The 16,598-nt window shown below is 40.6% G+C and overlaps 1 protein-coding gene across 12 annotated transcripts in view; it reads right to left on the minus strand.

Moving 5' to 3' along the window:
• The window catches only part of WDFY3 (WD repeat and FYVE domain containing 3), a 230,262-nt gene that overhangs the window by 12,017 nt on the left and 201,647 nt on the right, over nucleotides 1-16,598 (minus strand). For all 12 annotated transcript variants that reach the window (XM_069978200.1, XM_069978202.1, XM_069978204.1 and 9 more), the window contains 12 exons: nucleotides 15,136-15,221; nucleotides 13,969-14,049; nucleotides 12,069-12,123; nucleotides 10,770-10,889; nucleotides 8,742-8,859; nucleotides 8,081-8,187; nucleotides 7,837-7,990; nucleotides 5,689-5,780; nucleotides 5,097-5,309; nucleotides 3,658-3,805; nucleotides 853-1,007; nucleotides 614-772 (listed from right to left, as the gene is read on the minus strand). In XM_069978200.1, the coding sequence (XP_069834301.1) occupies nucleotides 614-772; nucleotides 853-1,007; nucleotides 3,658-3,805; nucleotides 5,097-5,309; nucleotides 5,689-5,780; nucleotides 7,837-7,990; nucleotides 8,081-8,187; nucleotides 8,742-8,859; nucleotides 10,770-10,889; nucleotides 12,069-12,123; nucleotides 13,969-14,049; nucleotides 15,136-15,221 (1,488 nt within the window). The remainder of the gene's footprint in view (nucleotides 1-613; nucleotides 773-852; nucleotides 1,008-3,657; nucleotides 3,806-5,096; nucleotides 5,310-5,688; nucleotides 5,781-7,836; nucleotides 7,991-8,080; nucleotides 8,188-8,741; nucleotides 8,860-10,769; nucleotides 10,890-12,068; nucleotides 12,124-13,968; nucleotides 14,050-15,135; nucleotides 15,222-16,598) is intronic.

Raw genomic sequence — 16,598 nt, forward strand, 5'->3', positions numbered from 1 at the left:
TAGGGGCCATAGCTATACTGCTATTATAGAGGGTAGGCCTGACTGCTGTTATGGGACAAGGTCCGGACTACACAGCCAGTCTACTATTATAGGAGGAAGGTCCAGGCAATACAGCTAGACTGCAATTATAGGGGGAGGTCCAGACTACACAAACAGACTGCTACTATAGGGGGAGATTCAGACTACACAGCCAGACTGCCGTTATAGGGGGAGGTCCAGACTATATAACCAGACTGTGGTTATAGAGGGAGGTCCAGACTACACAACCAGACTGCTGTTATAGGGGGAGGTCCAGACTACACAACCAGACTGTTGTTATAGGGGGATGTCTAGACTACATGGACTGCTATTATAGGGGGAGGTCCAGACTACACAACCAAACTGCTGTTATAGTGGGAGGTCCAGACTACACAGCCAGACTGCTGTTATAGGAGGAGGTCTAGACTACATGGACTGCTGTTATAGGGGAAGGTCCAGACTACACAGTCAGACTGTTGTTATAGGAGGAGGTCTAGACTACATGGACTGCTGTTATAGGGGAAGGTCCAGACTACACAGTCAGACTGTTGTTATATGGGATGGTCCACACTATATGGCAACAGTTTTTACAAACCTGTTTCAATGTGAGAGATTTTGCTTTTTCTTTTGAAGTTCCCATCTCCCACACGCAGATCACTGTACTAGTTCCCCCAGTAATAACCATTTTGGGGTTTGGGCAAATGGCACATAGAATCTGCCCCCATTCGGATAAGCATTCATAGACGACAACGGCCTGCAAAACAAGAAAACATTTAGTATCCATATACACTGCAAATTGAGTCCTTACCGCAGGAGAGAGGGTCAGTGACAAACCTTGTCAGACTCGTATGTTCCCAGTCTGCAGCTGAGGTCTGCATAGCCCCACGCAAACGTCTTGTTCCAGGTGGGTGGGATGAGCACTTTGTTCTGTTCTACAGCCAGTATTCCTTTATCTGTGCAAACAATCTGACCCACCGGCTCTTTCAGTTCTTAGAAAAATGACAAAAGTTTTTATGAACGAACAAATGTTAAACGTAAAGCGATGTACAAAAGAAGCCAAAAGAACACATGCAGAAGTATGAGTTATACGTCTCTGTTTATGCCAAGTATGTATAAAAAGATGTAAACCTTCTGTTCCACTACTATACCATTTAGCGGACATACAGTGTAAAGGGGTGTCACGAAGCATAGAAGGTAAATCAGATGTGTACCACATACATTTATGTAAAGGAGAACAAGTTTGCTGTTTTTAGTAAAGTAGCTTACATTACTGTACTGTTTTTCTTCTCTATGCATCTGATTACTCTCTGGTTTCCTCTTTGAGTGGTGACCCTGCTGTTACCATGCAACAGTACAGAAACTTTCCCACAATCCCCCTTGCTTGCATGCATAGTGAAAACTGGCAGTTACTAATGGGATGGATCAAGTGACTGTGACTGAACTGAGCACGAGTGGCCTAAGGTAGCGGGCTTGGATTTGGATGCCTAGCGGGCCTTAAAGGGAATATCCAGCTTTAGACAAACATGATCATTTTCTCCAAGAGACAACACAACTCTAGTCTCCAGTTAAATTAAGCTCCATTCGCTTCAGTGAAACTAAGTTGCAAAACCTGCACCCAAACTGGAGACAAGAGTGGTGCTGTCTCTGGAAGAAAGCGGCAATGTTTTTCTAACGCTGGATAACCCCTTTAAAGTGGAGCTCTAAAAAGGGAAAATTATTTTTTATTAAATGTACATTACAATTACATAGATGTCTCTATAGTATGTATTACACATATATAAGGCGGGCACCACATACAATAGTACCGGAGTGCTAGTCCTATCCAGACCCAAGGACTACCATAGTGTACAAAAAAAGAAGAATAGATCTGGAAAAACAAGGTCTGCACCTCCACAATATAGTAAATATTCTTTATTTAAGTCCAATCCAAAAAAGACACAAGATTAAAAACCTTTAAAAACACACACAAAATCCTACCACTGGCCCCAATAAGGCACAGTGAAAGACTGGTCCACCCCACATGATAGTACAGAAACAGCAGAAATTAATAAACAAATATGATTATAATGTAGTGCAAAAATTTGTATGTAAACTATCTGACCCTATTATTAAGTGCCACAAAGTGCAAGTGCATGTGAAAAAGTCTGAAACATAACAATATCCTAAAAGAAAAGAAATTAATATACAATGAAGTGAAAAAACATGGATCAAAAAAAATTAAATAAACAGATAATATGTCCAATCACAATTGCTGTCTCACGGATGGATCAGGCAGATTAACCCCACGCGTTCCGTCACGTGGACTTCGTGCACTTGCACTTTTTTACTATATTGTGGAGGTGCAGACCTTGTTTTTCCAGATCTATTCTTCTTTTTTTGTACTCTATATAATGTATTAACGTGTCTGTGCAGTTCTGCTGTAGGTGATTGACATCCAGGAAGTGCAGAAAACTGGCCTACCTGCAATCCACTCTGTCTCCTGCTCTCTCTCACAGGAGACAAAGATCATATGACCTCCGTCTCACACAGAGTGAGTTTGTGGAGCACAGACTGAAAATGCAGATGTGTAGAGGGTGTGGGGCACGGGCAGATTGGGAGGGGGGGGGGGGGGTGTCATTGACAGGATGCCCAGAAAGGGGTGGAGCATGTGTGAGAAGGAGCAAGGTTATGGGAGTTGAAGAAACAGAATGTTCTAAGCGTGCACTGCAAAGACTGCTGGGAGATGTAGTCTAATAGCAGTGCACAAGAAGAGGAACAGTAAGAGACGGAGCAGGCAGAAAACTGCATCAGCGGAGCGGGACTACTGTATAGCTACATGAAGAGTGTCAGGGGGAACAAAGGTAAGAACCTTGCACTGTTTGGAATTTTTAAAAAAAATAAGGCTGCCCAGAGTTTCCCTTTAACCAAGGGTAACAGGTTATCACAACAAAGTAGCACATGGGGAATTAGTGAATCTATACCTTTTAAACCATACAATTTAAGAAATGCTTGTACATTGTAAATAGGTTTCATTTAACCTAATGCATCAGCATAGACCTATACCAGGTTTCTTTGTGATACCACCCCTTTAAGATATTATAACAGAGCTGCACATTAGGCTACCATGACAGAGAGGCACTATCCGCATGACAAGCCAAGATCGAACTTATGCCCTGAACATCCTCAACTATAAAGCCCTGAATGCCATGCATTGAAGATTAGCAGCATTCACAGGAGAACCATATGCTATAATGTATCCAACTTTGTCTGCTAATATACACATACGTGTTCTATTACTGATACAAACTAATCTTTATTAAGTAAACAAAGGCTGTCTACAGGATAAGGTTTATAGTTCTGATTGGCTTAGCTCTCCTCTATAGATGAGTAACAGTCTATGCTGATGAGGAGACTATAATGGGTATTATCTCCTGTGAATTTGTATACGCTGTGCTTGACAGTAATGGGGACACAACTATGTGCGTGTGTGTATATACAGATTATTACAATGTCACAAGCAGGCATGTATTTATAGGCTTGGCTCAGTTCTGATGATGTCACAATACTGTGTTTATAGGGAGCTTAATATCCTAAACACATTATATTGTGTGCCTTTGTTATATTTTTATGTCCCAATTTTCAATCCAATAACGTTAATACCTTTGACCGGTGCCAAGGAAGGCCTCAAATTGTCCAAGTGATGGAAAAATATCTTGTCACACGCCGATCCCAGGGGCATAGACACCGATGACATATCTCCGTTAAGGCGACTTCTAACACGTTTCGGTGGATGTGGCTTTTTAAATAACTTAATAAAAAAAAGACAGTGAGAGAAGTTTATATTTAGAGATTACATGTGGTGAAGTGAAAGGATAAACGTACATTTGCTACATGAATTGTATGAAGGCATTAACAAGAGCGTCTGGACTTCTCTGCAATTCAGAGTTATGGGCAACTGGTGTTTTGGCATCTTTTACATGAAAGGATTATTCACGGTACACTAGAAAACAACTACTAAGTGATGGCTGCAAAAAAGGCATTTAGATTTTAATAGAGCTGAGCCAGTACCGAAAAACTCAAATGAGTCAAGGATTTTTCGAGCCCCAACAGGAGACTCGAGCATCCAGGTGCTGAAAAATAGCAATATAAGAAATAGCAAAATTAGAACAAAAATATGCTGTATTAAGTTAATATACTGTAAAGAAGCTGGTGGCTAGAATGCAATAGACATGACCCCCTTCCCATCTATGGCATTACAGCCCCCAGCTTCTTTACTATATAATTACCTAACGCAGCATACTTTCCTTCTAATTTTGCTATTTTTTGCTTACAAAAGCAAAATAAATGAATTTATGCTGTTTTAATTTAATATACTGTTGAGAAGCTGGCGTCTATTATGCAATATAATAATGATCCCCGATCCTTACAATCCCAAGTATAATCCCAACCCCCCTTCACCCAACAGAGCCCAGTCTGGCCCCCAGGGGATTAATTTAACCCCCTTGGGGCCAGACTGTCACTTTCAGATTAACTTGGTACCCTCCTCTCTGCTGAGTGGGGGGCACATGGTTATATACTCGAGGGTGGGGGCAACCTGAAGCTTGTTGAAAGGCTTCTTAGCAGTCTTTTTTTTTTTTTTTACAAAGCACCCAAGCAGCACGCAGTACTCTCTCAAGTATGGAGTACTTTCATATGGTCTGATACTAGAGCGAACACTATTTCCGAACAAGCGTGCTTGCTCCTCTCTAGACTTTAAAAACCAGGGATGGGAAATCTTCGGCCCTCCAGTTGCTGCCAAACTACAATTCCCATCCTGCCTGAAAAGACAAAGCGAACCTTCGGCTGTCCAGGCAGGATGGGGATTGTAGTTTGGCAACAGCTGGAGGGCTGAAGGTTCCCCATACCTGCTTTAAACAAACATGTATTGTGGCAAAAAAGCAGGGAGACCACCATGTCCCCTAAATCTAATCAAGGGAGTAAAATGGCTGGTAAATTTAAGCTAGTTCTTCCTGCCATTAATAACATGTTTCTCTATTACATTTTAGGATACATGCAGTAGTTGAATATAATGCCTTCTTTTCACAAAAAAGCTTCCTTACCTGCTTAGGTATCTGCCCAAAATTATTTATAAAGCCTATGGTAGCGGTTTCTTTTAAAGGGTCATTAATGTTGTAGATGTCCACTTGTCCCTCGTAGAAGAGGTGATGAAAAACATTGACAGCATCTACAGCAGCTGGTCCCTGTTGCTTGTACCCAAAGATCAGGTCTATCCATTCATGCAGGTGGGCACTGACGTAGTCACATTCCAGAGCCTGGAGGGAATAGTAAGAGTCTTTATATTGAACCCTGTGATACATGGTCAGCTAATATTAGAACACCTTCATCAAATTACCTATATAACTAATGCATTCACAAGTAGTAGAAGTTATTATATATATATATATATATACACACACACACATATATATATTTGCACATATAATTATGTATTGCATTTGGATATACAGTGAAATTTTGGATTATAAGTAACTTGGCCTTTTTGTTGTTGTTCATTTTGGTAAATCTTTCTATTGTTATCCTACGGTAGCAGATCTTAAATGTTGTACAGTAACATGATGTATCATCAGTACATGTCTGGTTGTATAGATACACTGTATTTAAGATATTGTATTGTATCTCATTCTCCTTTACCTCTCTATGCACACGGATAAATTCCCGAGGGTCCCCTTTGGCCCATGGGGGCAGAATTACATCACCAAGTTTTGTTCCGTTCTGTTTACAACCTACAAAAAAATAATTAATTAATTAATTAATTAACAAAAGATTAGGTGGATCATGCAAAGATGTCTTGATGATATAAAAAAAACTGTGGACATTAAAAAACAGCATTGCTTTAAACAGTATATACAGAAATTAAAAAAAAAAATACTCAGTTAGCTCTGAATATTTTTTTCTTTTTAGGTATAAAAGCCAGGATTTGTTTCGAATTTTCTTGCTTTAGTTCACACAGGTTTGGAAATTTTCTGCTGTGGATCTTACTGTAAGCTCCCCTTCACACGTCAGGAAAATCTATCCCAATTTCCTATCAGGAAATCCAGATAGATTTCCTGACCCATAGGGTTATATTGACACCTATGGCACTGACACCTTTCAGGATTTTTCCTGTAGGGTGTCCAATATAGAAAATAGGTCAGAAAATTATAGATCCTGCCCTAGATTTTGTTCGAAATTCTATCACAGATGCCCCCATAGAAGTTTATGGGAGCGTCCGGGATTACACATTTTTTTATTTCAGAATATGTGCACTTACAAACATTATTTCATAGACCTTAATGTAGCACATAATTAGATTTAAAAAATGCCCCATGTTTTATACGCAGTGGAAGGTACTGGACTCCTAATAACCTAAGTCCAAACGCATGCGCAAGAGTGAGTGAGTGATTAGCAAATCACCCGCGAAATTTGAATCTAGAGGCTTTCCTTGTAATTCAAATGACCGAAGTTATTTTAAATGGACCACCCCCCTGAAGGCGACGATTGGCCAGGATCTTAGTATCATGGGCGGGTTATCCTCAGCATCTATATAATCACTGCTGAGGCCCCGCCCGCCAACGCCAATACTTTGATAAAGTCGGGAAATTCCGACGAAACTAGTCAGAAAGATGGCAATGGCATTTTTAGTTTAGAGACACACTGTATTGATATCCTAGTTGGAAGTAATGTAGCAGCATCTTGCATTATCGCTAGTTGTGATACCAAGCGAGGCAGGGAATGTAAGATTGTAAGTTGAGCATCCGCCGTTGTGAGCGGTTAGCATCTTAGGAGATAGAGATAACCTAGATTGGGTGCCATCTCCCGGCCGCCGGTGTAAGCGAGGTTGCGCACATTTGGCGGTGATCATAGCGCTAACCTGCCACTACGGGCAGTTATGGCTCATAGTACATAGCAATGCATGTAATAGTGTGCTATCTCTAATCCGCTGTCTACAGAGATTATCGCACGCAGTCAGCGGCGACTACCACAGATCTAAACTCTCTTCCTGTGCCTCCTAACGCGTATCTCTCAGCCATAGCGATTACTGTACGGCCAGTGTGTAAAATATTATCAGCAGCAAACAAATAATATAGCAATTAGCAACTGCCGAACTAGCTGTTCATCACAAACACATGCCGCACAGAAAACGCATTAAGTTAAGTGGTGATTGTGTAAAAGAAAAAAGTAAATATCTAAAGGGATAATCCTCTCTTGATACATAATCCTCGCGGGCTCGCGGCATATCATTGAAGGATCCCTGATCCCTGCCATTGTATCCAACAGCACATACTGTCTATATTGCAGAGAGATTAGTTGTAATTGTTACACCATCTCCCAGTGTCAATAACTAAGATCCCAGTATTGGGTAAATAACCCAGGGACTTATAAAATTGACAACGCACCACTAAACCAACTAAAGATACATCAGTGTGTGTCTATTTTAAGTAACACTGTATATACACAGTCACTGCACTTTTTTCTTTCCCTTTTTTAATCAAGTATCAATAAAAGTTAAATTTTACCTTTTGGGCAAGTAGGGTATTCTAGCCTTTGGCTTAAATCTATAAACCATGTTTTATACCTGTTTTGTTTTTATTTTACTGTGTGTGAACATAGCCTTATAGTCTTCTGACAGTGACGGACTACCCTTCCTTCCAAAGACTAGAGGAAATTCATATAGATCCTTGTCTGTGTGACAGTGTTGCTATCCTGTCTAAGTCCCTTAAAATGAGATATATATAGCAGAATATAACCAACAGAAAACGAGTCATCCACCAATCGGTTTATAAGCAGGCCAACTCATACCAAGGTCAAAATTGTTGGAGTTGAGAAGAAACTCGGGCAGGTAGAAAAACTCTGGAATGAGTTCCTTCACATCAGCCATGTTATGTTTGGATGCTGAGTACCAGGCCTCCCGCACACTGTGGAACATTCGATCGGCCAGGTCAAAGTGTCCACCCTACAATGGGGAATAGGGATGGTGTGTCAATATCTCTGTTGCATAGCTATATAAATTAGGTAACACACATGGGGGGTATACAGTACATACCTGAAGCCTGAGGAAGATCTGAGTAAATGGCTCCATTCGGACTAGATAGGACGCTACAATCATAGCAGAGCTGTAATGCGTCCCGTAGTGATAAGCTGGTGTCTCTCCTGTAATAGGTAAGAAAGTATAATAAAGTTCTCACCACACTGTCAGGTTGGGGTATCATAAAACATACAAAAAAATCTTCTGTATCACAGAAATTCACTGCTTTACAGTATTGTTAGTTAAAGGGCGTACTTTAAATTTTCCTTCAAATTAACTGGTTTCAGAAAGTTATATAGATTTGTAATTTACTTCTATTTACAAAATTTCCAGTACTGTCAGAAACTGTCCAGAGCAGGAGAGGTTTTCTATGGGAACTTGCTATTGTTCCGGACAGTTCCTGACATGGACAGAGGTGGCAGCAGAGAGCACTGTGTCAGACTGGAGAGACTACACCAGTGCCTGCAGGACATACAGCAGATTATAAGTACTGGATGACTTGAGATTTTTCAATAGAAGTAATTTACACATTTGTACAACTTGTATAACAGGTGAAAACAATCTTTTTTGCCGGAGTACCCCTTTATTGCATTACCAGGGCACCGGAGCAAAACTGGGGCATTTGTAGGCACTACCCCTGCATGGGAAATCTTAGTAACATCATGGTAATAATACCCACCATTGGGATCTTCCCAATCCTTGTAACGCTTCTTATACTGTGCCAGTCTGTCATCAGTTTGTGCTCCCATTGGCTTGGCAAGGTTTCTAAATGTCTTCGGATTTGTCAAGTCCAGCTCCTTCAGTGGAATATTACAAGAGCACATTATTATTATGCTTCAGTAAGGGACTATATTATTATGGTGTATTACAAGCAGGGGAGAATTTTGAATTAAAGCCTATTTGATTCACAATATCATGTGAAAGGTATAATACACAAGGCCACATAAAATACAACACAGTTTTTAAGATAAAAGATCCCAAATCGCAAAAGGTGACAACCCCATGTGGGGACTATTACAGCCCATAGGGGATATCACCCAGCTGTGCAGCTCTCACAGTCAGATAACTATGGAAACACTCCGGTGTCAGGGGGCTCAGGCTGAGCTGGTTCTTCCCTTAGAGATTCATTAGTAACACATCCATTCCAGCTTATATCTATACATAAAAATTCATTGAAAAAAAAAACGCTCATTTAATTTAAAAGCAGTTTTAAGCAGATCTGTCAAAAAGTTTGGGTTCTGCAACGTTACCCGAATGCTTCGCTTTTGATTTCCTGCTGTTTCAGAAGTTGGACGCCACCTTAAGGCCTCCAGGAAAACATGAATACAGCTTATCCCGTATCCATGTTTTGCAGGACTCCCTAGGGAGGCATCCAACTTCTGCAGCTGTGAGGAATCAAATACCGAACGTTTGGGTTCAGATAATGTTGCAGAACCTGAACAATTATCAACATACATCCAATGCTTCTCACCACCGAGAGCTACAGACATCAGAAACACAACACCTTTCTTCTATCTGGCTAGTTGGCTGTAATGTGGCCACAGGAACCAGGCTGCCATGTCAGCATGGCTATGTTCACATCATGTTTATTGTCTCTCTTTCATATATATATATGTATAGATATATATGGGAAACAGATGCCTGTATCCGTCACTGTAAAGAGGCAGTGTTGTGTTGTGATGTTTTGTTTTTTTTTAATTTAAGAAATCAATAGGGGTTGTGATTGCAAGCATTCTAGCAATATACTTGCTTTATTTTTTTCTTAAGTTTTCTTTTTTTTAAATCAACTTTACACATATAGCCACTAGGTGTCTCCCTTCACTGTGCATGTGTACAGCTGCCGCGAATCTACACTCAGTAGCAGAGAATCTTGGGGGGTGTCCGCATTGTATGGTCAGCTCTCCTGTCACACAGCACCAAAACCTCTGTAACCACACAGAGATATTATACTGACGGAATTGTTACATAACAAGGAACATTCTCTCCTGGTAAACTGCAGAGCTGATAATATAATTAATACACATTAATAATATAATGAGCAGCAGTAAGGGTCCATTTACACAGAAAGATTATCTGGCCAAATATTTGAAGCCTAAGCCAGGAATGGATTTGAAATGAGGAAAATCTCAGGCTCTTCTTTATGACCTGATCTCTGTTTATAGTCTGTTCCTGGCTTTGGCTTCAAATCTTAGGCAAATAATCTGTCAGATCATCTTTCTATGTAAATGGACCCTAAATGCCCTCAGTTGATATACAACCTGCACGATGAACAGGTGTCTTTCCTTTTGTGCGTGCAAAAAAGGACTGGGACTGTGTGGTCTCTTTTTTTTTAGAAGACCAAATATCAGCACAGAGGAAGTATGGAGCACAGTGTGGCCGTATGTATAACATTGATTTAAACAAAGAAAAGAAGCAAACAAGCATATTGCAAAACTGTTTGTAATCACAACCCCTGTTCATTCATTTTAAAAATAGTACCGTACACTTTAACTGACACTTTTTTGCCTCCTTTAGGCTAATGTAACCCTATGGACATGTTTTGTGAACATCATAAGCTTTCCTAATGTACATTTGTTTAGACATCTTAACATCTTAAACGTGATGTCAACATGGTCTAAAGGTTTAGAAGAAACATACAGAAAGAGGCTGAGGGGGTGAGATTTATGGCCGTCCTGTGAAAGGTGACTGATGCTGTGAGCACAATTACCTCAGAGTCATAATCTGCCAGGATCCATGGGAAGACCGGGTACTGCATGAGATCATTGTATGACCGGCCTGCCAGGGTGTTTAAGTGCATCAAATACTGGAAATTGCTGATTTCTCCTCTCTGAATAGACACAAGACAAGAGGATTAGACACAGAGGCGAACATTTAGTCTGGTTGATTTTATGGAGCTTATCTCTAAGGTGTTGCTGTGGTGAGATGAGGTACAAATAACATGGCAGCCCGGAGCACGGATCTGTGGTTTCTATGACTGTCGGCCCTGACACACTCTATAGCAGTCATTCTAAAGAACCTGTATATAAAAGCTACAACCAACACTTATTTCTCAATAAAACAATATGCACGAATGAGAACAGGAAGATTAGGGGCACATGTATAGTACCCTCAGTCTCAATGTAGGGTGTGCTCCTCTATCTCAATGTAGGATATTGTTATATAAGTTTCCCTGTAGTTAGGCTTTCATACTGTATACCTCCCCCCTCTTTAGTTGTTTTCCTCATACTGTATACATCCCCCCTCTGCAGGTAATCCCCATACTGTATATATCCCCCCCATAGTTCTTCCCCCATATTGTATACCTCCCCCCTCTGCAGGTGGTCCCCATACTGTATACATACCCCCCTCTGCAGGTAGCCCCCTATACTGTATACCTTCCTCTCCCTTTTTAGTTGTTCCCCCATACTGTATAAATCCCCCTCTGCAGGTAGTCCCCATACTGTATACCCCCCCCCCCCATATTCAATGTCCCCTACCGTGCATCTTCTTACCCCTCCTGCCTCCCCTGCAGCTTGTGTTGAGCTGGTGGGGGCGGAGCATAACAAGTCTAGCACTGAGTGTCAGGTATCTGGTCAGCTGACTGTAAACCATGTAAATACTAAAATATACCGAACACAGGTTTTTAAGCAATTCCAATTGTACTATGACATGGCTTACATACTGGTTAATTTTATGATACAACATTGTAAGTTTGTACATCAAGTACACTGCTGGTGTGTCTATACACTCAGTCATTCCACAGGGGTATGTACAGCGGCTTACACAGTCCATTCGGTGTTTTAGAGCTAGTAGCAAAGCTTCTAAGAGAGAATAACTCCAAAACTCAGCATGTGATGGAACACGACATATATTAAGGTATATTATGGGCTCGTAGATTTTAAGGGGGTCTCATACAGGTTATATTAAAATGGATCCACAATAGGCTGTATGTGTGTACTGGAAGATTCTGTGTATATAACGTGGCAGAAGAAGAACAGCATACTACTAAATCTGCTTTTTTCTTTACCTCCCATCTCTGTGTAACAGACTTTTCTCCAACCAAAGTGCTGAGAAGCCCAGACCTAAAGTGTGGCAACACAAGACAGGAGAAAATAAGATAACATCATTTTAAATGAATAATCAGGCATGTTTAGCATTTACATTTCCCACTAAAATCATTGTGAATTGTGAATGGAGCAGGAGTGCACTCACATGACTACCGCTCCATTCACTAAGCGCTTGGCAATCTCTACAAGTCCAATAGCAGTGAATGGGGCAGTGGCCACACAAGTGCTGCACTACTGCTCTTTTCACAAGGTGCACTTGGGCGCTGCCGCTAATGATATCTGTAGGAGTCCTCAGTCGCATGGCAGGAAATAAAGTGGTAGCCACACAAGTGCGTTAAGCACTATAGTTCGGTTCACAAGTACTTGGGGCCTGCTGTTATTGAGATCTCCGGTCCTCAGTCCCATAGCAGTGAATGGAGGGGAGGCTATACTAATGCTACTGCTCCATTCACAGGGTGTACTCGGAGACTGCTGTGGTTGAGATCACTGGTGGTCCTGGCCATCATACATTTATTTTGTAAGAACAGACATTATTCATATAATAATGCAAAAGAGGAGCCCGTGGAGCCTCAATGAAGAGTCTCAAACACAGGACTCCTCTTTTGCATATTCATGTTTCCCAGGGGGCAATGCACCTAGGACTTCACTGCATTGAGCGCTTTCACTAGCAGCCGGCAGTGTTGTCCTTCGGCTGGTCTCCCTGAGTTCAGCAATCTGTTTCTCATATAATAATGGCCATTATTCTCCGTTAAATGACGGTTGTACAATAAAAACGGCCTTTCAACAGTTTACTGATCTAAAATCATAGGAAAAATGTACAGAATAATCACAACTGTCAAAAAGCTACTAATATATGGCCATTTTTAGGTTAGGGGTGGAAAAGTTCTTCGTAATAAAGGTCAATCAATAGCAGTAAACCTGCTCGATGACAGTTTCCAAGAAACAACAGGTTTTTTTTTCCATACTGCATATTGATCAACTAAAAAATATATACTTAACATAACAGATAAATATAAAAAATAAACATAAAAATATAAATTATAAACAAAAACATAAATCTAAACAAATAACAAAACAAGCAAAAATAAATAATAAAAAAGCACACAAAAAAATAAACAAAAATATAAATAATAAACAAAAACATGATAAAGAAATAAACCTAAAAATATAAACCAAACATAATGGAAGCACATTCCTCATATAGGGGGAAATTAACCCCATTGCTCCTGATGGCCATAGCTATTAAGAACACAGTAAGTATAAAAATGATTAACAAACTACATAATGTTCAAGCTTTTTTTTCCCTGTTTTTCAGTCGGCTCTTTATTAAGAGGCGGCTTTTGAACACTCAATAATTTTCAGTGATGAATAAGGCAACTCTTGTTGGTCCCCTTCATTTTTCCTGACAATATAATTACTAGCTTCCCAAGATAATTGCGGCACACTAAGCGCTTGATGACAATGGTGACAGACAAGGGACACGGCTCTATGTTTTCAGTGTGAAATGTTGAGATTGAAAGTGCTCCACTTATTTTCTGTCCTCATATTAAAAATGTATAACAGAGAACAGGAATCGTGGCTTCAATGAAATCTGTATAACAATGTTTATATTTCAAGGCTATTTTGCTGGAATTAGTATATTTAAATATCAAGTATTGGCCACAATGAATGAAACATATAAATCTCCAAGGTTCTGTCCTCTTACAAGCGGTGTGCTCTGTTCATTCCAGGCACATGTTTGTCCCTGTTCTTGGGATCAGTAGGGGTCCCAGCGATTGGATTGTTATCCCCTATCCACAGATGCTATCCCCCATCCTTTACACGGGAATATGCAATGTAATGTATGCACTAATATATTACCCTTGTTCCACACTGGTATTTGGACGCTGCCCCGAAACAGACTCTGAACTGTCTGTCAAAGATGGCACCACTGCTAAGAACCTGTGGGAGAAAAGGGTACCAGATTAGTTGTATGTTTTACTTTATCTTTACTTAAAGGGGAACCCTGGCAAAAATGTACTTTTTTTTCCAAATCCACTGGTACTAAAGAATGATACACATTAGCAATTTTCTTCTAATTAAAAATCTCAAGTCTTCCAGTACTTATGAGCTGCTGTATATCCTGCAGGAAGTGCAGTGTTCTTTTCAGCCTCGCACAGTGCTCTCTGCCTGTAACAGGAACTGTCCCAGAGCAGTAGCAAATCCCCCATAGAAAGTCTCTACTGCTTTGCACAGTTCCTGTCACGCACAGAGGTGGCTGCAGAGAGCACTGTGTCAGACTGGAAAGAATACACCACTTACTGCAAGACATACAGCAGCTGATAAGTACTGGGAGACTGGAGATTTTAAATAGAAGTAATTTACAAATCTATATAACTTCCTGGTACCAGTTGCTTTGAAAAAAGTAAATTTGGAGAGAGTTCCCCTTTAAAAGAATATATTCCTAGTCTGTCCGCTTTGTTTGTCCGCGCTGTCTAGGAAACTACAACTCCCAGCATTCTCTGAGAGATTAATAAGTGTAAGGCATTTTGAGAGTTTTAGTTATTGTTATTCCGGGAGTTGTGGTCACAGATACATCAGTACAAGATGGGACAAGGTCTGCATGTCCCTGCTGATGAGTCCTTTATTTGGGTACCCCCCATGATCAGTTTTATTGGTTAGCCACAGGTACCTAAGTCCCACACTGGGGCCTGCACAGACTACAGTACAGTCCTTTAGTGGGCCCTGGCATCTGTGCTGTAGGGCCCTCCCGAGAAACCAGGACACATGTACCAGATACCCGGGCGTACATATGTGTGCGCCTTTAAGGCAGAAAGGTGGAGAAACAAATAGGTTATGGGGGCCCAAACACATTTTTGCATAGGGGCCCTTTGCAGTCTGTGTCCGCCCCAGAGCAGTAATATGTGGCAGCTCCAGCTACACAGGGTCAGATACACCTGATGACTGCTGGAAGCCTAAAGCACCTTGGTACAATTATTTTAACAGTAATAAGAACTCCTATTATTTCCTGCCATATAGCAGACTCACCTCTGGTACACTTTGTTCCGTACTCCCTTTTGAAAAGACAGTAAATAGTTGCGTCCGTCTGCAGAGAAGACTTCAACAGCAATCGGCTATAATAAGATGGATAAAAAAGCCAAATGTCAGATTCTATCAATGAATAGTAAAAAAAAAAAAAAGTTTTCCATAAAGGGAAAATCTTTTTTGTGTGCACTTACCCATGTCTCAATCAGTCGCCATACAAGACACTATTATGTTCCATTACCTTACTACATCAGGCAGTAATATAGCACAATGTATAGTGGATTCCAGGTTGTCCAGAATCTCAGCAAAGTCCCTCTCCCACCCCCACTCTACAGTTCATACAATGTTAGTATATCATGAAAGAAGGGAACCAGAATGAGGATCAAGCCACCATTCCGACCTCCAAAATCTGGGGCATTTGTGGCACCCAAATAATATTTTGCCCCAAGTTTATTTGTGTTGTGGCATGGACCATTGCCATCTAGGTGGCTTATAGGAGGCCCTTATAGGTAGACAACATTAAACAGACGTCAGTATTTTTTTCTGGAAGAAATACAAATTTCCTATACCAGAAATGTACCTGTATTTTCCGATATATAAGACGTCTGGGCGTATAAGATGACACCCAACTTTTCCAGCTAAAATATAGAGTTTGGGATATACTCACCGTAAGACTATCCCTCTTCCAACGCAGACCAAATTAAAATTAATAAGAACATCAGACAGCAGTGAGATCTGAGAGGCAGAGAAGGAGGTAATACCGGCAGGATACAAGGGTGCCAAGATGGGTGTTTTTCTAGGCACAACGCCACTCTGCCATATCCCTTTTTTTCCCATACCCCGGAAGCCTGCAGCTTGCTCTGCCCTTTATATGGTCACCCCATATGATGGGGATGCGGAAATTATTTAGTTCCCTTCACTGTATGCGGCAACTACAGATTCTCCAGTCCAGTTACAAAGTTTTCAGCCCTATACGACGATCCCCGGCATATAAGATGGCCCCTGACTTTTGAGAAAATTTTCCAGGGTTAAAAAGTAGTCTTATACACAGGAAAATACTGTATTTCTGGATACACAGAATTACAGTTGAAAAGTAAGGCTACATTCAAACGTTCATAAACTATAAATGTTTAGGACTATATATGTTTTCTGCAATTGTCCCAATCTTCATCCGGAATCCGCCAAAAATTTTCGGACGATTATTTCGTAAAATTACGGATCCGCAAAATTTATGAATGCTCCCTCAGACTTCTATAGGACAATCTATGTTGCAATTGAAGTCCGTACTAGAGCTTGCCAGTAATTTTTGTGGATTACAAATCTATAAATATTCAGACAGTGTGAACAGTCCAAATGAAATTAATGGGCTCTAAATTATGTGGATCCAGAATTACAGACAAAAGTACTGAACGTGTGAATGTAGCCTAAGGCTGGGTTCACACTACGTATATTTCAGTCAGTATTGT

This window comes from Dendropsophus ebraccatus, chromosome 7 (genome assembly GCF_027789765.1).
Source record: "Dendropsophus ebraccatus isolate aDenEbr1 chromosome 7, aDenEbr1.pat, whole genome shotgun sequence".
In the NCBI taxonomy this organism is placed as follows: domain Eukaryota; kingdom Metazoa; phylum Chordata; class Amphibia; order Anura; family Hylidae; genus Dendropsophus; species Dendropsophus ebraccatus.